The sequence below is a fragment of the Anabas testudineus genome, chromosome 8 (assembly GCF_900324465.2).
Source record: "Anabas testudineus chromosome 8, fAnaTes1.2, whole genome shotgun sequence".
Taxonomy (NCBI): Eukaryota; Metazoa; Chordata; class Actinopteri; order Anabantiformes; family Anabantidae; genus Anabas; species Anabas testudineus.
The window spans coordinates 1628912-1652147 of NC_046617.1; the positions used below are offsets into that span (position 1 = coordinate 1628912).

The 23236-nt window shown below is 38.0% G+C and overlaps 4 protein-coding genes across 7 annotated transcripts; all 4 read left to right on the forward strand.

Moving 5' to 3' along the window:
• The first annotated feature begins 1686 nt into the window (after positions 1-1686).
• LOC113159412 (tryptase-2-like) lies at positions 1687-4028 on the forward strand. The gene is made up of 5 exons (XM_026356078.1): positions 1687-1761; positions 2149-2323; positions 2819-3096; positions 3307-3422; positions 3679-4028. Exons 1-5 carry the CDS (start codon positions 1710-1712, stop codon positions 3865-3867), a joined length of 810 nt encoding a protein of 269 aa, XP_026211863.1. The 5' UTR covers positions 1687-1709; the 3' UTR covers positions 3868-4028.
• Positions 4029-5901: 1873 nt separating this feature from the next.
• LOC113161309 (tryptase-2-like) lies at positions 5902-8838 on the forward strand. Its single transcript, XM_026358821.1, has 5 exons — positions 5902-5979; positions 6241-6415; positions 7312-7589; positions 7861-7976; positions 8489-8838. Exons 1-5 carry the CDS (start codon positions 5928-5930, stop codon positions 8675-8677), a joined length of 810 nt encoding a protein of 269 aa, XP_026214606.1. The 5' UTR covers positions 5902-5927; the 3' UTR covers positions 8678-8838.
• A 253-nt stretch (positions 8839-9091) lies between these two features.
• On the forward strand, positions 9092-18841 carry LOC113161284 (tryptase-2-like). Of its 4 annotated transcripts, XM_026358785.1 has the most exons (10): positions 9092-9345; positions 10028-10105; positions 10367-10514; positions 10908-11185; positions 11814-11947; positions 12232-12407; positions 12492-12554; positions 13192-13278; positions 15467-15544; positions 15806-15920. In XM_026358785.1, exons 1-10 carry the CDS (start codon positions 9243-9245, stop codon positions 15819-15821), a joined length of 1161 nt encoding a protein of 386 aa, XP_026214570.1. In that variant the 5' UTR covers positions 9092-9242; the 3' UTR covers positions 15822-15920. The 4 variants fall into 4 exon arrangements, with proteins under 4 accessions (XP_026214570.1, XP_026214578.1, XP_026214586.1 ...); XM_026358793.1 differs by lacking the exons at positions 15467-15544; positions 15806-15920 and having other exon boundaries at positions 12492-12573; positions 13192-13558; XM_026358801.1 differs by lacking the exons at positions 15467-15544; positions 15806-15920 and having other exon boundaries at positions 12492-12577; positions 13192-13300.
• On the forward strand, positions 18841-21265 carry LOC113161318 (tryptase gamma-like). The gene is made up of 4 exons (XM_026358833.1): positions 18841-18920; positions 19765-20042; positions 20323-20438; positions 20916-21265. Coding segments are annotated over exons 1-4 (585 nt in total). The 5' UTR covers positions 18841-18918; the 3' UTR covers positions 21105-21265.
• The last annotated feature ends 1971 nt before the right edge of the window (positions 21266-23236 follow it).

Consider the following 23236-nt stretch of genomic DNA (forward strand, 5'->3'; position numbering starts at 1 on the left):
AATTGGCGCTATACAAATAAAATAGAATTGAATTGAACTGAATTGAAAGGGTTTTCAAGGTGGACACTACATTCTTTTGACAGCTTAGGTTGATTTGCATATTCTTAAAAAAAACTTCCTTTACCAGCAGCTGCTTTTGTTCCACTCCAAGTCTATTTATTTTTTATTAATTAAGTTGTAGTTATTAATTAAGTTGTACTTTTTAGTTTACAGTATATATGTCAAATGAGTTGACAATATATATATATATATATATATATATATATATATATATATGTATGAATTGTCCAGATACTTGGCATTAAAATAATGGGTAGGGTAGATGCCTTATTTTAGTGAAACATCTTAAAATAAAGTTGAAAGTCTACACTTCAATCACATCTTCATTTTTGTTCAAATCCATTACGGTGGTGTAAAAAGGCAAAATTATAAAGTCTGTCATTGTCCAAATACTTTTAGACCTAACTCTAGATCACTAACTGAAATTAAATCATCACCGTGTGGTGTATTTAACATTTCACACATCTTTCACACACATCTCCAAAGGTGCCTGTCTTTAATTTTGTTTTCGTTTGCATTTGTGTTGGTGTTTTTTGTTTGTTTGTTCCATCCTCATTGACATTCTTTAATAGTTCAGCATACAAAACCTGGTTTTTAATCTTATATTCTTGTCCCTCTTTCCAGCCCTGCAAAGTGTCTCTACTGTATTGTACAATCTGCTCCACAGCTGCTACACTTCACTGTGTCATTTCCTCCACATTTCTGCACAATGACCTTTGTATATCTAGACTGCTTCATCTCTAGATATACGTGTCTATCTATGTTTCATTATTGCCATTATTTATTTAACAAAGTTAAGCCAAAAAGGAAAAAAGAGCATGTGGGCATTAGCAGGTCCCCCTTAATTCAGTAGCTTGTGCATACACGTCCAGCAGAACCTGAATTAATTGTTCCATGTGTGACTTTATACGTCTCTGACATTGTGCAGAGTATTTTTGGTCCATTCTTCTTCACAACATTGCTTCAGTTCATTGAGGTTTTGGAATAGTGCCTTAAATATTTGTTGTGCTTTAAATCAATATAATCTTGCATGACCCAGTTTTGACCTAGCTTTAGCTGTAATACAGATGGCTTCACATTTGCCTCAAGACTACTAGAGATATGTTCACGGTCAACTCAATGGCTGCAAGGTGCCAAAATGATTGTCCCCTCTACTACTGTTCTTGATTGTGGCTAAAAGCTGTTTCTGCTGAAATACTGCATTTGGTTTTCGCCAGACAGTTTTACTATATAGATGTCTGAACATTTGCTGATAATCAGTTTATTGAGGACTTATAGTTAGCAGCACCTGGCTGAAACTTACTCCATAAAGTCCTATGGAAGCAAAATGTACGTACTTAGCTTAGATTTTTTCATTTTTGGCTACATTTCTGTTCAATAAAAATTGGCACATTATAAAAAGTTAGTTGTTGTTGTTCATCTGTGTTGCATTTGATTAATACTAACTACAAGCAGATGGTTTTCTTATTATTTTAAAAAACATAGGTCTGTAATTAAAGGAGAGTTACTGACTTTTGCACATGATTGTACATGTGATTGAGAGGAAAGGGAAACCTGATTTCTGAGAATTTCATCTCCTCAGATGTGTATATAAAGCTGTAGCTGCTTCCTTTCACCCTGCAGATCCACTGCTACCACCTGTCAGAGCCATGGCTTTCTGCAAACTCTTCTCTGTGCTGGTTCTGATCCACAACACTGGAGGTGAGAGAGACACACACCATCATGAAAACATTGTCCTGTGTTGATTTCTATGTAGTTTGTTTATGGAGGTGAATCTTCTGCTTAACATGTGGTACCAGAATCAGAACAATTTCATGAAAAAAATGCTTCATTATAATAAATCGTATTTATGATATTGTTAGATGTTTGACTAATGGTGATGATTGGTCAATCAGATTTGATCTTGATTTAAAAGTGCTTCACCAAGTGCCGCATTCTCATTACTATTTCTAGTATTTTTTTATTGATACATTTACTTGCTTTCTTGTCAGGATGAGTGATAAGAAGACTGATACCACTGCAGAATGTAACGGTCTTGATGTTTTTATTTTTAATAACCTGGATTAACTTTCATTATTGTCCTTTTAGATTTGTTTGGAGCTGAGGTGAGGAGTGGTATCATTGGAGGGCAGGATGCTCCAAAGGGCCGGTGGCCATGGATGGTCCACATCAACGTCACCTCTGATGGAGTCAACAGGTGGCGCTGTGGGGGCACCATCCTCAACAAACAATGGGTGCTAACTGCAGCACACTGCTTTGACGAGTAAGTGTGACAGTTTTCAGAATTCCTATTAATTAATTTTCATGCTAATCTATCACACTTTACAACACGGAGTGAGTGTTGCTGAAATGCTGTTTCAACATGCTTAGATAAAGCAGTGACTCTGTGTTATTAATATCTTAAACCAATATGGTTGGATGCTTTAAAAATGAACATACAATAACGTTGAATCTGGGGAAAATGTCTGGCTCTTTAGTGGTTATACACTCCACCATGTTCACCAGCGGACTTTGTTTGCTGATTGGTGTTATTAACCAGCTAAACTGAGAACTGAGAGATCTCTGCACATTACACCATATTTTGCTGCCCAGCATAGAGCACACAGTGTTTTATCTGTGTCATGCACAGAATGTATTCAATCAAACTGTAAAACAAGACTATAACATGTCCCACCCCAACTGTTGTGACTTAGAATATTTTTCCAGTCATAAATGCACAAAAACTAATGTGTGTATGTGTGTGTGTGTTTGTTGCCAGCACTCTTAACCCTAACTTGCGTCGATCAATGGTTTGGGCCGGCACACGTGAGCTGCAAACGGGATTTCCCCAATTTAAGGGTATATATGCTGTCTTGAAGCATAGTGAGTATCGAAACCTGGGCAACAGGTATATCAATGATGTGGCCCTGGTCAAGCTGAAGACACCTCTGAAACTCTCGGATGACGTTAAGGCAGTGAAACTGCCCAGCAACAGCGACAACTTCAGCCCTTCGTCTGAGTGCTGGATCACTGGCTGGGGGAACACTGACAATGATGGTGAGTTTTATATCTATATGCACACGACATGCAAATCTGTGTGACATTGTTATAAAATGGGACTGAATGGACCATATGTGAAGCAGAGAATTCATTACCATTAAAAAGAGCTGTAAAAAAAAAAATAAACATCTAAAAACTGCACTGGACCAAGCAGATAGATAGAGATATCACCTCCTACACTTGTATTGTGTCTGTGTGTCCATGCAGTTCCACTTAAAGCTCCAGAAACCCTTCAGCAGAGGAAGATCAACATTGTTGATTGTAATCCTGGTCTGCCTTCTGATGTGCTGTGTGCAGGGGGCAACAAGGGGGACGCCTGTGAAGTAAGTTTTATTAATAAGGCAGTTGAAATGCGAATTGTAAATTCTTTCATTGTGCAGTTACTTTGAGGTTTTTATGGTTGTTCTCAATACATTTATTTGTGTTATTATTTTAGGCTCATCATATTTGTTAATACTCTTCACTTAAATGAATACCAGATAACGTTTTATGGCAAATTAATGCAGAAAACCACAAAATTACCAAAGGTTTGTGTACATTTTCTTGCCACTGTATGTGTGTGTTTGTCGTGCTCCACAGGGGGATTATGGCGGCCCGCTAGTGTGTTTTAAAGCTGGTGCCTACATACAAGTTGGCATTATGAGTTACGGGAGCCCTGAAGACTGTGGTGCGCCAGGCCGATTGGGAGTCTACAGCCAGGTGTCCAAGTATAAGCGTTTCATCGACGACTACATCCATCATGGCAGTGAAGCCTCAGATGACGTCTAAACTAAGACAAGAAACTTCCCCATCTGCTCACCTGATAACACACTGTTATAACTTCTTTCCTGTATTGTACTCTATTGTACTCCATGCAGTTCTTTACGCTGGTTCACATCTACTCTGGCTTGATGAACTAAACCCTTTGCATTAAAGCTTTAAAGCATTCATTTGAGTGTCTTTGTTTTTTGAATAATTAATGTTGGCAAACTACACACAGAACACACTCCAGTCCCAAATCACGTTTTCCCCAATTAAATATATTTATTACTCAGTTTGTATACAAATGTGAAATTTACCTGAAGCTCTTGTACCTTTTTTAAATGCAGCAATATTGTTATTATGATATAAATGAATAAAACAATATTCCAATTATAGATTTAGGAACAGAATGATTTGGTTTGAATGTTGGGGCCAAAAATGGTGTTCTTAAAGAGTATAAGTTTCCAAGTTACAGAGGGACAATTGTTTCCTGCAATGAGGTTTTGAGGAGATATTGGTAGGCAGCCTCAGGGCAGATAGTTATTAATTCAATCATTCACAAAACAGAGAACCAAATCAAGAGAGAAGCAGAGGTCAGAGAATAGAAACACAGTCAGAGAGGAGGACCAAAGGCAGGCACCAGAGATCTCAGTTCCAAAACAGGTCGACTGGGTTCATCAGGGGCTGTTCTTATAGAGAGAGGTACAGACCCGGTATCATTAAAACATAAACTGTATATTATCTTTGATTTTTATATAGTTTAATTAGGATTTATCAGGTTACAAGAAATTCGACTTTACGTAGTGAAAAACTCTTCACATGTAGGTGGCTGTGGACCAGTTGGTTGAGCTGAGGTTGAGGTTGACTTCCAGTTCCTCCATGACATTATAACTGTGTACGAATGCACTACTTAACAGCAAATACACCATTAAACTACCGAATGTAACTAATAATCTAACAAAATAACCTGAGTTTTTAATTTGGTAAATTTAATTTCTTATAAAGCTTATAGTTAGAGATGGATCAGGTGACTCTGAACTATCTCTTAGTTCTGCTGATATAGCTTAGTCTGCTGGGGAACTCTATTGATAAACTGAGCTCCTCTCCTCTCTCCTTTCTCCTCTATCCATTCAAATGCCACCATTGCATGTCATTAACTTTGTGTCTTCTCTCTCCTGTAGTTGTGTTTCCTCCTCTCTGTCTCCCTCTCTCTGTACTTTTCTGCAGGTATCCTCGGCCTGGAGCTGTACATCTCCAGAATCCAGTTCACCTGCCCAATGTTCTTGCTGCTTGTTGTTGTCTTATTATCTGCTGTTCTTTTCTCTCTTCTCTTTCCATTCACCCCAGATGGTCGAGGCAGATGGCCGTCCACTATGAGCCTGGTTCTGCTGGAGGTTTCTTCTTCTAAAGGGAGTTTTTCCTCTCCACTGTTGCCTAAAGCTTGCTCAGATGGGATTGTTGGGTTTTCTATTTCATTTTATTGTATAATTATAATCTTAAACCTTGCACTGTAAAGTGCCTTGAGATAACTTCTGTTGTGAATTGGCGCTATAAAAATAAAAACTGAATTGAATTGAATTGAATTGAATTGAATTGAATTGAATTGAATTGAATTGAATTGAATTGAATTGAATTGAATTGCAGGTCTTATATCTGCTATACAGTAATTAAGAAACTTTATGAGATGCAGATTACCATAAATTAAATAAACAATAATAATATTGTTCTTGTTCTATTATAGGTCATAACAGGTGAGAAAGGTTTAACACTTTGTTATGTTCTTAAAATTCATACCAGTAACTTTACATTAATAAATGTGTGGCCTTTTTTTCATTCAAGTACGAAAACCTTGTGATAAATGTAAGTTTCCTCTAAGGTTGTGCAGCAAAAATAGGACGACACGTATTATCAAGTAGTAAAACTCGTGCAAAGTAAAAATATCTTACATTTTACATCAGAGAGTTTTGAAGGGAAAAGGAAGCCTGATAAGAGGAACAATCAGATAATTTCATCTCCTCAGATGTGTATATAAAGCTGTAGCTGCCTCCTTTCACCCTACAGATCCACTGCTACCCCCTGTCAGAGCCATGGCTTTCTGCAAACTCTTCTCTGTGCTGGTTCTGATCCACAACACTGGAGGTAAGAGAGACACACACCATTGTGTTTGTGAAACTAAATCATATTTATGATGGTGGTAGTTGCTTGACGTTTAGGTTTATATTTATACTTTGTCTTAAACAAACGCATCACTAAAGTGAACTTTTATCTATTATTTTTATTATTTCTAATACACTTATTTGCTGGATCAGTGATAAGAAGACTGATACCACTGCAGACTGTAACGGTTTTGATGTTTTTATTTTTAATAACCTGGATTAACTTTCATTATTGTCCTTTTAGATTTGCTTGGAGCTGAGGTGAGGAGTGGCATCATTGGAGGGCAGGATGCTCCAAAGGGCCGGTGGCCATGGATGGTCCACCTCAACATCACCTCTGATGGAGTCAACAGGTGGCGCTGTGGGGGCACCATCCTCAACGATCAGTGGGTGCTAACTGCAGCACACTGCTTTGACAAGTAAGTGTGACAGTTTTCAGAATTCCTACTGTTAATTTTCATGCTAATCTACCACACTTTACAACACTGATAATGTATCTGAGAGTAGTAAGACCACTGGACTATCTTTTATTAAGTCATCATTCATATTTGTAGACAGGAAAGCAGTAAATTCTGGATGGGATGGCCATTTTTATGATTAATGGTAGGGGGTACATGGTAATACAAAATTTTTACTCATCTTATTTATCTCAGAAATTTGACTTCTCTTCTCCAAATATTTAGTTACCAATACTATTATTACTCCAACATGTAATGACAAGTTATGACTATGAAATAGCTTGCTAAGGATTCAGAAACATCTTATAATATGTTGTAATTAATATGTAGATAAAAAAATAGATACATAAATAGGCTAATGTAAAAATAGTAGTCGAAAAAAACAACCTCTAAATTACAGCTTTTAAATACACATCATCATTTCAGTTTGTTATATTGTTGCTGTAATGCTGTTTCAACACACTTAGATAAAGCAGTGACTCTGTGTTATTAATATCTTAAACAAATATGGTTGGATGCTTAAAATGAACATACAATAACGTTGAATCTGGGGAAAATGTCTGGCTCTTTAGTGGTTATACACTCCACCATGTTCACCAGAGGACTTTGTTTGCTGATTGGTGTTATTAACCAGCTAAACTGAGAACTGAGAGATCTCGGCACATTACGCAATATTCTGCTGCCCAACATAGAGCACACAGTGTTTTATCTGTGTCATGCACAGAATGTATTCAGTCAAACTGTAAAACAAGACTATAACATGTCCCACCCCAACTGTTGTGACTTAGAATATTTATCCAGTCATAAATGCACAAAAACTAATGTGTGTATGTGTGTGTGTGTGTGATTGTTGCCAGGAACCTTAACCCTAACTACCGTCGATCAATGGTTTGGGCCGGCTCAAATGTGCTGCAAAAGGGATTTCACCAATATATGGGTATACGTACTGTCGTGATGCACAGTCAGTATGGAAAACAGGGCAACAGCTATGTCAATGACATCGCCCTGGTCCAGCTGACAAAATCTCTGAAACTCTCAGATGACGTTAAGGTAGTGAAACTGCCCAGCAACAGTGACATCTTCAGCCCTTCGTCTGAGTGCTGGATCATTGGCTGGGGGAACACTGACAATGATGGTGAGTTTTATATCACGAGGCTCTGCAAATCTGTGTTACATTGTCATTACATGGGTTTGAATGGACAATATGTGAAGCCGAGATAAATCTTTACCAATTTAAAGAGCTGTAAATAATAATAATAATAATCTAAAATCTCCACTGGACCAAGCAGACCTCCTTCCAGGACTGTAGCCAGGAATACAAGTCTGAGCTGAGTTGCTGAACCACATCACATTATAGATAGAGATATCACCTCCTACAATTCTCTTGTGTCTGTGTGTCTATGCAGTTCCACTTAAAGCTCCAGAAACCCTTCAGGAGAGGAAGATCAACATTGTTGATTGTAATCCTGGTCTGTCTTCTGACTTGCTGTGTGCAGGGGGCAACAAGGGGGACGCCTGTGAAGTAAGTTTTATTAATAAGGCAGTTGAAATGCGAATTGTAAATTCTTTCATTGTGCAGTAAATTAGCAGCAGGCATTGAAGTACAGGCTGGATGTGTAACACAGCAATGTGTGGTGAAGGTTTTAGTTTGTTTACTTCTTGTTCTGTTATAAATCATTTTACTTCCAATGAAGTACTTGTTGTATTGATAATTTTATTTAACAACGCTCCCCCACCATTGAACATAACCTAAATATCTGGTAACATCCTAACAACTGACCTATGCTCCCAGAGCCACCATAACTATTTGCAAGACAAATGATGTTATTCCATCATTACTTTGAGGTTTTTATGGTTGTTCTCAATACATTTATTTGTGTTATTATTTTAGGCTCATCATATTTGTTAATACTCTTCACTTAAATGAATACCAGATAACGTTTTATGGCAAATTAATGCAGAAAACCACAAAATTACCAAAGGTTTGTGTACATTTTCTTGCCACTGTATGTGTGTGTTTGTCGTGCTCCACAGGGGGATTATGGCGGCCCGCTGGTGTGTCTTAAAGCTGGTGCCTACATGCAAGTTGGCATTATGAGTTACGGGAGCCCTGAAGACTGTGGTGCGCCAGGCCGATTGGGAGTCTACACCCAGGTGTCCAAGTATGAGCACTTCATCAACGGCTACATCCGTCATGGCAGTGAAGCCTCAGATGACGTCTAAACTAAGACAAGAAACTTCCCCATCTGCTCACCTGATAACACACTGTTATAACTTCTTTCCTGTATTGTACTCTATTGTACTCCATGCAGTTCTTTACGCTGGTTCACATCTACTCTGGCTTGATGAACTAAACCCTTTGCATTAAAGCTTTAAAGCATTCATTTGAGTGTCTTTGTTTTTTGAATAATTAATGTTGGCAAACTACACACAGAACACACTCCGGTCCCAAAATCACGTTTTCCCCAATTAAATATATTTATTACTCAGTTTGTTTACACATGTGAAATTTACCTGAAGCTCTTGTACCTTTTTTAAATGCAGCAATATTGTTATTATGATATAAATGAATAAAACAATATTCCAATTACAGATTTAGGAACAGAATGATTTGGTTTGAATGTTGGGGCCAAAAATGGTGTTCTTAAAGAGTATAAGTTTCCAAGTTACAGAGGGACAATTGTTTCCTGCAATGAGGTTTTGAGGAGATATTGGTAGGCAGCCTCAGGGCAGATAGTTATTAATTCAATCATTCACAAAACAGAGAACCAAATCAAGAGAGAAGCAGATGTCAGAGAATAGAAACACAGGAGGACCAGAGGCCGGCACCAGAGATCTCAGTTCCAAAACAGGTCGACTGGGTTCATCAGGGGCTGTTCTTATAGAGAGAGGTACAGACCCGGTATCATTAAAACATAAACTGTATATTATCTTTGATTTTTATATAGTTTAATTAGGATTTATCAGGTTACAAGAAATTCGACTTTACATAGTGAAAAACTCTTCACATGTAGGTGGCTGTGGACCAGTTGGTTGAGCTGAGGTTGAGGTTGACTTCCAGTTCCTCCATGACATTATAACTGTGTACGAATGCACTACTTAACAGCAAATACACCATTAAACTACCGAATGTAACAAATAATCTAACAAAATAACCTGAGTTTTTAATTTGGTAAATTTAATTGCAGTTGTTTTATCTGTTAAACAGAAATCAAGAAACTTTTTAAGCGTCAGATGGCCCAAATATGCCATGAATTAATTACAATAATAATATTGTTCTTGTTCTATTATAGGTCATAACAAGTGAGAAAGGTTTAACACTTTGTTATGTTCTTAAAATTCATACCAATAACTTTACATTAATAAATGTGTGGTCTTTTCTTCATTCAAGTACGAAAACTTTGTGATAAATGTGAGTTTCCTCTAAGGTTGTGCAGCAAAAATAGGACACGTATTATCAAGTAGTAAAACTCGTTTTGAAGGGAAAAGGAAGCCTGATAAGAGGAACAATCAGATAATTTCATCTCCTCAGATGTGTATATAAAGCTGTAGCTGCCTCCTTGCACCCTGCAGATCCACTGCTACCCCCTGTCAGAGCCATGGCTTTCTGCAAACTCTTCTCTGTGCTGGTTCTGATCCACAACACTGGAGGTAAGAGAGACACACACCATTGTGTTTGCGATACTAAATCATATTTATGATGGTGGTAGTTGCTTGACGTTTAGGTTTATATTTATACTTTGTCTTAAACAAACGCATCACTAAGGTGAACTTTTATCTATTATTTTTATTATTTCTAATACACTTATTTGCTGGATCAGTGATAAGAAGACTGATACCACTGCAGAATGTAACGGTTTTGATGTTTTTATTTTTAATAACCTGGATTAACTTTCATTATTGTCATTTTAGGTTTGCTTGGAGGGCAGGATGCTCCAAAGGGCCGGTGGCCATGGATGATCCACCTCAACATCACCTCTGATGGAGTCAACAGGTGGCGCTGTGGGGGCACCATCCTTGACAATCAGTGGGTGCTAACTGCAGCACACTGCTTTGACGAGTAAGTGTGACAGTTTTCAGAATTCCTATTTTCATGCTAATCTATCACACTTTACAACACGTAGTGAGTGTTGCTGTAATGCTGTTTCAACACACTTAGATAAAGCAGTGACTCTGTGTTATTAATATCTTAAACCAATATGGTTGGATGCTTAAAATGAACATACAATAACGTTGAATCTGGGGAAAATGTCTGGCTCTTTAGTGGTTATACACTCCACCATGTTCACCAGAGGACTTTGTTTGCTGATTGGTGTTATTAACCAGCTAAACTGAGAACTGAGAGATCTCTGCACATTACACCATATTCTGCTGCCCAGCATAGACTTAGAATATTAATTCAGTCATAAATGCACAAAAACTAATGTGTGTGTGTTTCTGTGTTTGTTGCCAGCAACCTTAAGCCTAACTTGCGTCGATCAATGGTTTGGGCCGGCTCACATGAGCTGCAAAAGGGATTTCACCAATATATGGGTATACGTACTGTCGTGATGCACAGTCAGTATGGAAAACAGGGCAACAGGTATATCAATGACATCGCCCTGGTCAAGCTGACGAAACCTCTGAAACTCTCAGATAACATTAAGGCACTGAAACTGCCCAGCAACAGCGACAACTTCAGCCCTTCGTCTGAGTGCTGGATCACTGGCTGGGGGAACACTGACAATGATGGTGAGTTTTATATCACGAGGCTCTGCAAATCTGTGTGACATTGTTATTAAATGGGATTGAATGGACCATATGTGAAGCAGAGACAAATCTTTACCATTATAAAGAGCTGTTTATATATGTTTGGAGTTAATAGTAGTTTGTTATTTAGCATAAACATGTATATGTGTATACATGTATATGTTTGTGAATTCTGCTATAAACTTTCTAGACACAGGAGGGCACTGAAGGGTTTTATTTTTTCATACAGTGAATTAGCCATAAGTCCAGCTCTGAGCTGAGTTGGTTCATCAACACAATTCTCTTTCCACTCACCCCAACCGGTCGAGGCAGTTGACCGCCCACTCTGAGCCTGGTTTTGCTGGAGGTTTCTTCTTCTAAAGGGAGTTTTTACTCTCTGCTGTCACCTGGCATTTGCTCAAATTGGATTGTTGGCTTTTCTATATAATTCTGTATACAATTATACTGTGTAAGGTCTTAAACCTTGCACTTTGACGTGCATTAAGATTACTTATGTTGTGATTTGACACTATAGAAATAAACTTGAATGGAATACTTCCTTTGTGGTGTCCTGCCATATATCCAATATTGCTATATACAATAACACTTATGTATTTGTGTGTCCATGCAGTACCACTGCGAGCTCCAGAACCCCTTCAGGAGCTCAAGATCAACATTGTCTCTCAGGCAGAGTGTCAGAGGCATTATCCCGGTCTGACCTCTGACATGCTGTGTGCAGGAGGTTATGGAAGGGGTGCAGGCAAAGTGAGTTGGACTATTTAAGTCAGTGGAACTGTGACTTGAATTATTTCAGAATACGATGGCGACTGGATGCTGGGTGTAAAATGTAACATGGACGGACCATTGTGTGGTACAGTTTTTGGGTTTTTCTCCCCCTGTTGTGATTGAATGAGACGTAGTTGTAATATCTTTAAAATTGACTTATGCTTCCCATGTGTAAAGTCAACAAGTCAAATATGCAAGAAAGACTGCAAAGTGTCCAGTTGAACACACTGACTGTGTGTGAATGTGCTTGTTGTGCTCCATAGGGGGATTATGGCGGCCCCCTGGTGTGTCGTACAGACAAGGACTTCGTACAAGTTGGCATCATTAGTTATGGGAGCGCTGATGACTGCGGTTTGCAATGCCAGCCTGATGTCTACACCCGGGTGTCCACATATCTGCATTTCATCTATGACTATATCCATGATGGCAACAGCCAAAGGTTTTAATCAAGCAAAACCTTTTAAAGTTTTGGAGGTCTAAGAAGTTATTTCTAACTACTGACTTTCTCTTTGTTTTTCTTCAGTGGCTCGACCAGCTCACGGAGTGATACGTTGCAATATTGTGCTTTAGAAACGGAACGTCTGGGGTAGGCTGGTCTCGTCTAAGTAGGTAGACTGTAATTTTTAATATAGCACAATGTATTAGTAAATGCTTATGTTAAGATTAATAATTAATTAATTATTTAATAATGAATTTTTTATTAATTATCATACAACACAAAGCTTTAGGAACTCATCACCCATTGTAATTTGTGGTTTCTGACTTAATATCATAGGTTGATGGTTAAGTTATGTGTTGCTAATTTATTCACAGCTCTATAATTTTTCTTTTTATATCTATATATTAGTCTGTCATTAGCTGTAAACCTCAAGCTATTTACTGGGGAGTTTGCTTTATTGGAATTCACCCTCTCATATTGCTTAGAACCAAAAAAGATAACATCTGCATATTGTTATTATGAAGCCAAATTAGCAATGATCCTTTTTTTATAAATCTTTTAATGCTGATATATGGAAAAGTGTCTTTTAAAATAAGTAATGTGACAATATAAAAACAAATATGGGACTGTATGACTGACAACTTTGATTAACAGGAGAAGCAGAGCAAACCTACAATAATGTTTTGTGAAATCCTGTTAATGTGCTTTGTTAGACACGGCCACAATGTTCTGTCTCTCTTATCTTGGATCTATGTTGTCTTTTGTTTGAAATATCTCTAAATAGAGTTGAAGGTTTTGCCGAGCTTGCTGCTACATGGAACAAGCATCATGTTGGAAAGGCCAAATGGAGTCTGTATGGAATTAGTGGAATGTACGTTTGAATTCATACAAAGCCACTGTCAAATAAATTATAACTAAATGTCGTTGAATGTGCATAAAATGTTAAAGGTATTAATTATTGTTATTATGAATTAATATATCTAACCAATGAAATGTAATACTGTAGGTAGCATGTTTAAGTGATGAAACAAGTAACATATTGTAGAAGATGTGACATATGTAGGATTTATTTGTAACCCAGAATTTAAAGGAACAGCGTCCATAAAAATCTTTACTTCCCTTCGAAGTTTTCGTTTTTTATGTTTTACAGCATTGCATGGTCCATTTTGACACAACAGAAAAAACTCTCATGTTAAAGAGAAAACTGATCTCTACTCAGTACTCTACACAATATTGATAATAATAAATCAAACATCAGGGTTCAGAGTCTTGTCCAGGTACACTTTGACATGTGGCGCTATACAAATAAAATTGAATTGAATCGCCACCACCAACCCTGGAGTTTGTAAACAAATGTACTATTGACTGAACCACAGTCACCCCCAGCATAAAACAGAAAATGATGGATTTTATAAGTATTCACCTCCTTTAATTCAGTATGGAAGCACAGTTCCTGTGCTGCGCCTGTGAGCCTGTGTTCTCAATCTAGTTAGATCTGTCGCAGACTGTGTCACATTTTCCTCCAGGATTTCATTATCATGTAGTTTGCAGCAATCATTTCACCCACTACTTTCACAAGACAGGTCCTGCTTTAGAGAAGCATCCCCACAGCATGATAACTTCAGACTCTCCTACATGTCGTCTGACACACTCCAGCTGAGACTTGTGTTGCTGTATTTATACTATAACTGCTGAAACACTTAACTTAATTATTGATACAAATGATTATTAAATTAGCTGCACCATTTTAGGTTCGTTATTTTAAAGGTGGTAAATACTTCAACACTAATGCGTTAGCTATTTTTTATAAATGCATTTTACTTTGTATAGATTTTTTATTACAATAAAAGTCAAACTGAATCGACCTAATTGAAAATTAAAAGATGAAAACATTACAGGGGGTGACTTAACAGACTCTGTAACAGGGATTTTGTGTTTGAGTTTGCATTAACATACTATCTCTTTCAGAATCACTTTTTAATAAAATGACAACTAACTGCACACAGTCCACCTTTGGCTGGATTAGTATCAGAATACCCAGCACCACTAACGCTGATTAATTACAGGGGCCTCAACAAAGAGGCCACACAGCCAGCGTGAGGGACAACAGCTATTCACCTTTGGCCACTAAGGTGGCAGGTTTTCTAGTAGCTGGAGCCATTAGTGGATACAGGTGCACAGAGAGTACAACAATAGAGGTCGGAGGGCAGTCACATCAAATTTTGATCCAGAGGCCTTTGTATTGGTTAGTATTACTAATGCTGATGTGATCACTAAATGTTTGATATTGTGTGCCTGTCAGAAATAGATTCGTTTTTGGGCTGACTTGACATAAAGCAAACAAGATTTTAAACAAGTAAACCAGTAACAACCCTCGACTCTGACAGAACAGTGCAGCAGGAGATCACGACAACTGCAAAGAAGTAAAAAGAGTTTTTAGTTCCCAGCCAACCTGCTGTGGTTATTTAGAGACAGCAAATACTGATGGCTGTTTTTTGAACAGACTGCTACGTGTAATATAAGACGCCCGATATGCTGCTGATGTTCAAGCTGATTGCTAGGAGCACTTGACTTCCTTCAGAATCTACACTTCATGCTGATAAAATGTGTTACTGGTGCTTATTTGTCTAATTTATAAAAAATAAAAAGATAACAGTCAATAAGATAAACAAAGAGGAAGCAGAACATGATGAGAACCAGTCAGACATTTCTACAGGACATGGAACTAAGGCTGAAACTATTTATATTTAACTTGCCAGACAGCAGTTGTTGATTTGGTAAGTTTTATTGCAGGTGTTATATCTGTCATACCGAAATTAAGAAACTTTATGAACTGCAGGTGACCATAAATTAAATACAATAATAATATTGCATAATAATATATAGCAAAAATAGGACGCGCATTATCAAGTAGTAAAACTCGTGCAAAGTAAAAATATCTTAAATTTTATATCAGAGCGTTTTGAAAACAAAAGGAAGCCTGATAAGAGGAACAATCAGATAATTTCATCTCCTCAGATGTGTATTTAAAGCTGTAGCTGCTTCCTTTCACCCTGCAGATCCACTGCTACCACCTGTCAGAGCCATGGCTTTCTGCAAACTCTTCTCTGTGCTGGTTCTGATCCACAACACTGGAGGTGAGAGAGACACACACCATTGTGTTTGTGAAACTAAATCATATTTATGATGGTGGTAGTTGCTTGACGTTTAGGTCTATACTTATACTTTGTCTTAAACAAACGCATCACTAAGGTGAACTTTTATCTATTATTTTTATTATTTCTAATACACTTATTTGCTGGATCAGTTAAAAGAAGACTGATACCACTGCAGACTGTAACGGTTTTGATGTTTTTATTTTTAATAACCTGGATTAACTTTCATTATTGTCCTTTTAGATTTGCTTGGAGCTGAGGTGAGGAGTGGCATCTTTGGAGGGCAGGATGCTCCAAAGGGCCGGTGGCCATGGATGATCCACCTCAACATCACCTCTGATGGAGTCAACAGGTGGCGCTGTGGGGGCACCATCCTTGACAATCAGTGGGTGCTAACTGCAGCACACTGCTTTGATAAGTAAGTGTGACAGTTTTCCGAATTCCTATTTTCATGCTAATCTATCACACTTTACAACACGGAGTGAGTGTTGCTGTAATGCTGTTTCAACATGCTTAGATAAAGCAGTGACTCTGTGTTATTAATATCTTAAACCAATATGGTTGGATGCTTAAAATGAACATACAATAACGTTGAATCTGGGGAAAATGTCTGGCTCTTTAGTGGTTATACACTCCACCATGTTCACCAGCGGACTTTGTTTGCTGATTGGTGTTATTAACCAGCTAAACTGAGAACTGAGAGATCTCTGCACATTACACCATATTTTGCTGCCCAGCATAGAGCACACAGTGTTTTATCTGTGTCATGCACAGAATGTATTCAATCAAACTGTAAAACAAGACTATAACATGTCCCACCCCAACTGTTGTGACTTAGAATATTAATTCAGTCAAATGCACAAAAACTAATGTGTGTATGTGTGTGTGTGTTTGTTGCCAGCAACCTTAACCCTAACTTGCGTCGATCAATAGTTTGGGCCGGCTCACATGAGCTGCAAAGAGGAGCTGCCCGATATATGGGTATATATGCTGTCTTGAAGCACAGTGAGTATCGAAACCTGGGCAACAGGTATATCAATGACATCGCCCTGGTCAGACTGATGAAACCTCTGAAACTCTCAAATAACGTTAAGGCAGTGAAACTGCCCAGCAACAGCGACAACTTCAGCCCTTCGTCTGAGTGCTGGATCACTGGCTGGGGGAACACTGACAATGATGGTGAGTTTTATATCACAGGGCTCTGCAAATCTGTGTGACATTGTTATTAAATGGGATTGAATGGACCATATGTGAAGCAGAGACAAATCTTTACCATTATAAAGAGCTGTTTATATATGTTTGGAGTTAATAGTAGTTTGTTATTTAGCATAAACATGTATATTGGTCTACATGTATATGTTTGTGAATTCTGCTATAAACTTTCTAGACACAGGAGGGCACTGAAGGGTTTTCTTTTTTCATACAGTGAATTAGCCATAAGTCCAGCTCTGAGCTGAGTTGGTTCATCTGTATGTAGAATTGATCTTGTACTTGAGGGTTGTTCCTGTACTGTACAAAAACTGTCGTCGTTTTTTTGTACCTGCTGTTCTTTTCTCTCTTCTCTTTCCACTCACCCCAACCGGTCGAGGCAGTTGACCGCCCACTCTGAGCCTGGTTTTGCTGGAGGTTTCTTCCTCTAAAGGGAGTTTTTACTCTCTGCTGTCACCTGGCGTTTGCTCAAATTGGATTGTTGGCTTTTCTATATAATTCTGTATACAATTATACTGTGTAAGGTCTTAAACCTTGCACTTTAACGTGCATTGAGATTACTTCTGTTGTGATTTGACACTATACAAATAAAATTGAATGGAATACTTCCTTTGTGGTGTCCTGCCATATATCCAATATTGCTATATACAATAACACTTGTGTATTTGTGTGTCCATGCAGTACCACTGCGAGATCCAGAACCCCTTCAGGAGCTCCAGATCAACATTGTCTCTCAGGCAGAGTGTCAGAGGCATTATCCCGGTCTGACCTCTGACAATCTGTGTGCAGGAGGTTATGGAAGGGGTGCAGGCAAAGTGAGTTGGACTATTTAAGTCAGTGGAACTGTGACTTGAATTATTTCAGAATACGATGGCGACTGGATGCTGGGTGTAAAATGTAACATGGACGGACCATTGTGTGGTACAGTTTTTGGGTTTTTCTCCCCCTGTTGTGATTGAATGAGACGTAGTTGTAATATCTTTAAAATTGACTTATGCTTCCCATGTGTAAAGTCAACAAGTCAAATATGCAAGAAAGACTGCAAAGTGTCCAGTTGAACACACTGACTGTGTGTGAATGTGCTTGACGGCTCCATAGGGGGATTATGGCGGCCCCCTGGTGTGTCGTACAGACAAGGACTTCGTACAAGTTGGCATCATTAGTTATGGGAGCGCTGATGACTGCGGTTTGCAATGCCAGCCTGATGTCTACACCCGGGTGTCCACATATCTGCATTTCATCTATGACTATATCCATGATGGCAACAGCCAAAGGTTTTAATTAAGCAAAACCTTTTAAAGTTTTGGAGGTCTAAGAAGTTATTTCTAACTACTGACTTTCTCTTTTTTTTCTTCAGTGGCTCGACCAGCTCACGGAGTGATACGTTGCAATATTGTGCTTTAGAAACGGAACGTCTGGGGTAGGCTGGTCTCGTCTAAGTAGGTAGACTGTAATTTTTAATATAGCACAATGTATTAGTAAATGCTTATGTTAAGATTAATAAATAATTAATTATTTAATAATGCATTTTTTATTAATTATCATACAACACAAAGCTTTAGGAACTCATCACCCATTGTAATTTGTGGTTTCTGACTTAATATCATAGGTTGATGGTTAAGTTATGTGTTGCTAATTTATTCACAGCTCTATAATTTTTCTTTTTATATCTATATATTAGTCTGTCATTAGCTGTAAACCTCAAGCTATTTACTGGGGAGTTTGCTTTATTGGAATTCACCCTCTCATATTGCTTAGAACCAAAAAAGATAACATCTGCATATTGTTATTATGAAGCCAAATTAGCAATGATCCTTTTTTTATAAATCTTTTAATGCTGATATATGGAGAAGTGTCTTTTAAAATAAGTAATGTGACAATATAAAAACAAATATGGGACTGTATGACTGACAACTTTGATTAACAGGAGAAGCAGAGCAAACCTACAATAATGTTTTGTGAAATCCTGTTAATGTGCTTTGTTAGACACGGCCACAATGTTCTGTCTCTCTTATCTTCTGTGTCTCTATGTTGCCTTTTATTTGAAATATCTCTAAATAAAGTTGAAGGTTTTTGCAGAGCTTGCTGTTACATGGAACAAGCATCATGTTGGAAAGGCCAAATGGAGTCTGTATGGAATTAGTGGAATGTACGTTTGAATTCATACAAAGCCACTGTCAAATAAATTATAACTTAATGTTGTTGAATGTGCGTAAAATGTTAAAGGTATTAATTATTGTTATTATTAATTAATATATCTAACCAATGAAATGTAATACTGTAGGTAGCATGTTTAAGTGATGAAACAAGTAACATATTGTAGAAGAAGTGACATATGTAGGATTTATTTGTAACCCAGAATTTAAAGGAACAGCGTCCATAAAAATCTTTACTTCCCTTCGAAGTTTTCGTTTTTTACGTTTTACAGCATCCATGGTCCATTTTGACACAACAGAAAAAACTCTCATGTTAAAGAGAAAACTGATCTCTACTCAGTACTCTACACAATATTGATAATAATAAATCAAACATCAGGGTTCAGAGTCTTGTCCTGGTACACTTTGACATGTGCCAGGAATCGCCACCACCAACCCTGGAGTTTGTAAACAAATGTACTATCAACTGAACCACAGTCACCCCCAGCATAAAACAGAAAATGATGGATTTACATACAACATACAATAACGTTGAATCTGAGGAAAATGTCTGGCTCTTTAGTGGTTATACACTCCACCATGTTCACCAGCGGACTTTGTTTGCTGATTGGTGTTATTAACCAGCTAAACTGAGAACTGAGAGATCTCGGCACATTACACCATATTCTGCTGCCCAGCATAGAGCACACAGTGTTTTATCTGTGTCATGCACAGAATGTATTCAGTCAAACTGTAAAACAAGACTATAACATGTCCCACCCCAACTGTTGTGACTTAGAATATTAATTCAGTCATAATGCACAAAAAACTAATGTGTGTGTGTGGGTTTGTTTCCAGGAACCGTAAGCCTGACTACCGTCGATCAATGGTTTGGGCCGGCTCACATGAGCTGCAAAAGGGATTTCACCAATTTAAGGGTATATATACTGTCGTGATGCACAGTCAGTATGGAAAACAGGGCAACAGGTATGTCAATGACATCGCCCTGGTCCAGCTGACGAAACCTCTGAAACTCTCAGATGACGTTAAGGCAGTGAAACTGCCCAGCAACAGCGACATCTTCAGCCCTTTGTCTGAGTGCTGGATCATAGGCTGGGGGAACACTGACAATGATGGTGAGTTTTATATCTATATGCACACGAGGCTCTGCAAATCTGTGTAATATTGTTATTAAATGGGATTGAATGGACCATATATGAAGCAGAGATAAATCTTTACCAATTTAAAGTGCTGTAAATAATAATAATAATAATCTAAAAACTCCACTGGACCAAGCAGACCTCCTTCCAGGACTGTAGCCAGGAATACAAGTCTGAGCTGAGTTGCTGAACCACATCACATTATAGATAGAGATATCACCTCCTACACTTGTCTTGTGTCTGTGTGTCCATGCAGTTCCACTTAAACCTCCAGAAACCCTTCAGGAGAGGAAGATCAACATTGTTGATTGTAATCCTGGTCTGTCTTCTGACTTGCTGTGTGCAGGGGGCAACAAGGGGGACGCCTGTGAAGTAAGTTTTATTAATAAGGCAGTTGAAATGCAAATTGTAAATTCTTTCATTCTGGATGTGTAACACAGCAATGTGTGGTGACAGTTTTAGTTTGTTTACTTCTTGTTCTGTTATAAATCATTTTACTTCCAATGAAGTACTTGTTGTATTGGTAATTTTATTTAACAACGCTCCCCCACCATTGAACATAACCTAAATGTCTGGTAACATCCTAACAACTGACCTATGCTCCCAGAGCCACCATAACTATTTGCAAGACAAATGATGTTATTCCATCATTACTTTGAGGTTTTTATGGTTGTTCTCAATACATTTATTTGTGTTATTATTTTAGGCTCATCATATTTGTTAATACTCTTCACTTAAATGAATACCAGATAACGTTTAATGGCAAATTAATGCAGAAAACCACAAAATTACCAAAGGTTTGTGTACATTTTCTTGCCACTGTATGTGTGTGTTTGTCGTGCTCCACAGGGGGATTATGGCGGCCCGCTGGTGTGTCTTAAAGCTGGTGCCTACATGCAAGTTGGCATTATGAGTTACGGGAGCCCTGAAGACTGTGGTGGGCCAGGCCGATTGGGAGTCTACACCCAGGTGTCCAAGTATGAGCACTTCATCAATGGCTACATCCATCATGGCAGTGAAGCCTCAGATGACGTCTAAACTAAGACAAGAAACTTCCCCATCTGCTCACCTGATAACACACTGTTATAACTTCTTTCCTGTATTGTACTCTATTGTACTCCATGCAGTTCTTAACGCTGGTTCACATCTACTCTGGCTTGATGAACTAAACCCTTTGCATTAAAGCTTTAAAGCATTCATTTGAGTGTCTTTGTTTTGTTGAATAATTAATGTTGGCAAACTACACACAGAACACACTCCAGTCCCAAATATTTATTACTCAGTTTGTATACACTTGAAATTTACCTGAAGCTCTCGTACCTTTTTTAAATGCAGCAATATTGTTATTATGATATAAATGAATAAAACAATATTCCAATTACAGATTTAGGAACAGAATGATTGGGTGGGAATGGTGGGGCCAACCCCATCATTCCTCGCGTTGTTGTGGCAATTTTTTCCTGCAATGAGGTTTTGAGGAGATATTGGTAGGCAGCCTCAGGGCAGATAGATATTAATTCAATTATTCACAAAACAGAGAACCAAATCAAGAGAGAAGCAGAGGTCAGAGAATAGAAACACAGTCAGAGAGGAGGACCAGAGGCCGGCACGAGAGATCTCAGTTCCAAAACAGGTCGACTGGGTTCAGGCAGGGGCTGTTTTAATAGGGAGAGGTACAGACCCGGTATCATTAAAACATAAACTGTATATTATCTTTGATTTTTATATAGTTTAATTAGGATTTATCAGGTTACAAGAAATTTGACTTTACATAGTGAAAAACTCTTCACATGTAGGTGGCTGTGGACCAGTTGGTTGAGCTGAGGTTGATGTTGACTTCCAGTTCCTCCTTGACATTATAACTGTGTACGAATGCACTACTTAACAGCAAATACAACATTAAACTACCGAATGTAACTAATAATCTAACAAAATAACCTGAGTTTTTAATTTGGTAGAGTTTTTATAAAGCTTATAGTTAGAGATGGATCAGGTGACTCTGAACCATCTCTTAGTTATGCTGATATAGCTTAGTCTGCTGGGGAACTCTATTGATAAACTGAGCTCCTCTCCTCTCTCCTTTCTCCTCTATCCATTCAAATGCCACCATTGCATGTCATTAACTTTGTGTCTTCTCTCTCCTGTAGTTGTGTTTCCTCCTCTCTGTCTCCTTCTCTCTCTGTACTTTTCTGCAGGTATCCTCGGTCTGTAGCAGTACAGTAGTTGACCTGCCCAATGTTCTTGCTGCTTGTTGTTGTTGTTGTGCCTGCTGTTCTTTTCTCTTTTCTCTTTCCACTCACCCCAATCGGTCGAGGCAGTTGACCGCCCACTCTGAGTATGGTTCTGCTAGAGGTTTCTTCCTCTAAAGGGAGTTTTTCCTCTCCACTGTTGCCTAAAGCTTTCTCAAATGGGTTTGGTTGGGTTTTCTATTTCATTTTTTGTATAATTTATTCCCTGTAAGGTCTTAAACCTTCCACTGTAAAGTGCCTTGAGGTAACTTCAGTTGTGAATTGGCGCTATACAAATAAAACTGAATTGAATTGAATTGAATTGAATTGAATTGAATTGCAGGTCTTATATCTGCTATACAGTAATTAAGAAACTTTATGAGATGCAGATTACCATAAATTAAATAAACAATAATAATATTGTTCTTGTTCTATTATAGGTCATAACAGGTGAGAAAGGTTTAACACTTTGTTATGTTCTTAAAATTCATACCAGTAACTTTACAATAATAAATGTGTGGTCTTTCCTTCATTCAAGTACGAAAACTTTGTGATAAATGTAAGTTTCCTCTAAGGTTGTGCAGCAAAAATAGGACACGTATTATCAAGTAGTAAAACTTGTGCAAAGTAAAAATATCTTACATTTTACATCAGAGAGTTTTGAAGGGAAAAGGAAGCCTGATTAGAGGAACAATCAGATAATTTCATCTCCTCAGATGTGTATATAAAGCTGTAGCTGTCTTCTTGCACCCTGCAGATCCACTGCTACCACCTGTCAGAGCCATGGCTTTCTGCAAACTCTTCTCTGTGCCGGTTCTGATCCACAACACTGGAGGTGAGAGAGACACACACACCATTGTGTTTGCGATACTAAATCATATTTATGATGGTGTTAGTTGCTTGACGTTTAGGTTTATATTTATACTTTGTCTTAAACAAACG

Excerpts from the sequence above, each read along its gene's own strand:
- LOC113161309 (XM_026358821.1), top strand. The coding sequence starts at position 5,928 with ATGGCTTTCTGCAAACTCTTCTCTGTGCTGGTTCTGATCCACAACACT. Across the intron at positions 7,590-7,860 it reads GGGGAACACTGACAATGATG|TTCCACTTAAAGCTCCAGAA; the intron begins GTGAGTTTTATA and ends GTGTCTATGCAG. Across the intron at positions 7,977-8,488 it reads ACAAGGGGGACGCCTGTGAA|GGGGATTATGGCGGCCCGCT; the intron begins GTAAGTTTTATT and ends CGTGCTCCACAG.
- LOC113159412 (XM_026356078.1), top strand. The coding sequence starts at position 1,710 with ATGGCTTTCTGCAAACTCTTCTCTGTGCTGGTTCTGATCCACAACACT. Across the intron at positions 1,762-2,148 it reads TCTGATCCACAACACTGGAG|ATTTGTTTGGAGCTGAGGTG; the intron begins GTGAGAGAGACA and ends TTGTCCTTTTAG. Across the intron at positions 2,324-2,818 it reads GCAGCACACTGCTTTGACGA|CACTCTTAACCCTAACTTGC; the intron begins GTAAGTGTGACA and ends GTTTGTTGCCAG.
- LOC113161318 (XM_026358833.1), top strand. Across the intron at positions 20,043-20,322 it reads GGGGAACACTGACAATGATG|TTCCACTTAAACCTCCAGAA; the intron begins GTGAGTTTTATA and ends GTGTCCATGCAG. Across the intron at positions 20,439-20,915 it reads ACAAGGGGGACGCCTGTGAA|GGGGATTATGGCGGCCCGCT; the intron begins GTAAGTTTTATT and ends CGTGCTCCACAG.
- LOC113161284 (XM_026358785.1), top strand. The coding sequence starts at position 9,243 with ATGTCAGAGAATAGAAACACAGGAGGACCAGAGGCCGGCACCAGAGAT. Across the intron at positions 11,186-11,813 it reads GGGGAACACTGACAATGATG|TACCACTGCGAGCTCCAGAA; the intron begins GTGAGTTTTATA and ends GTGTCCATGCAG. Across the intron at positions 12,555-13,191 it reads TTAGAAACGGAACGTCTGGG|AGTTGAAGGTTTTGCCGAGC; the intron begins GTAGGCTGGTCT and ends ATCTCTAAATAG.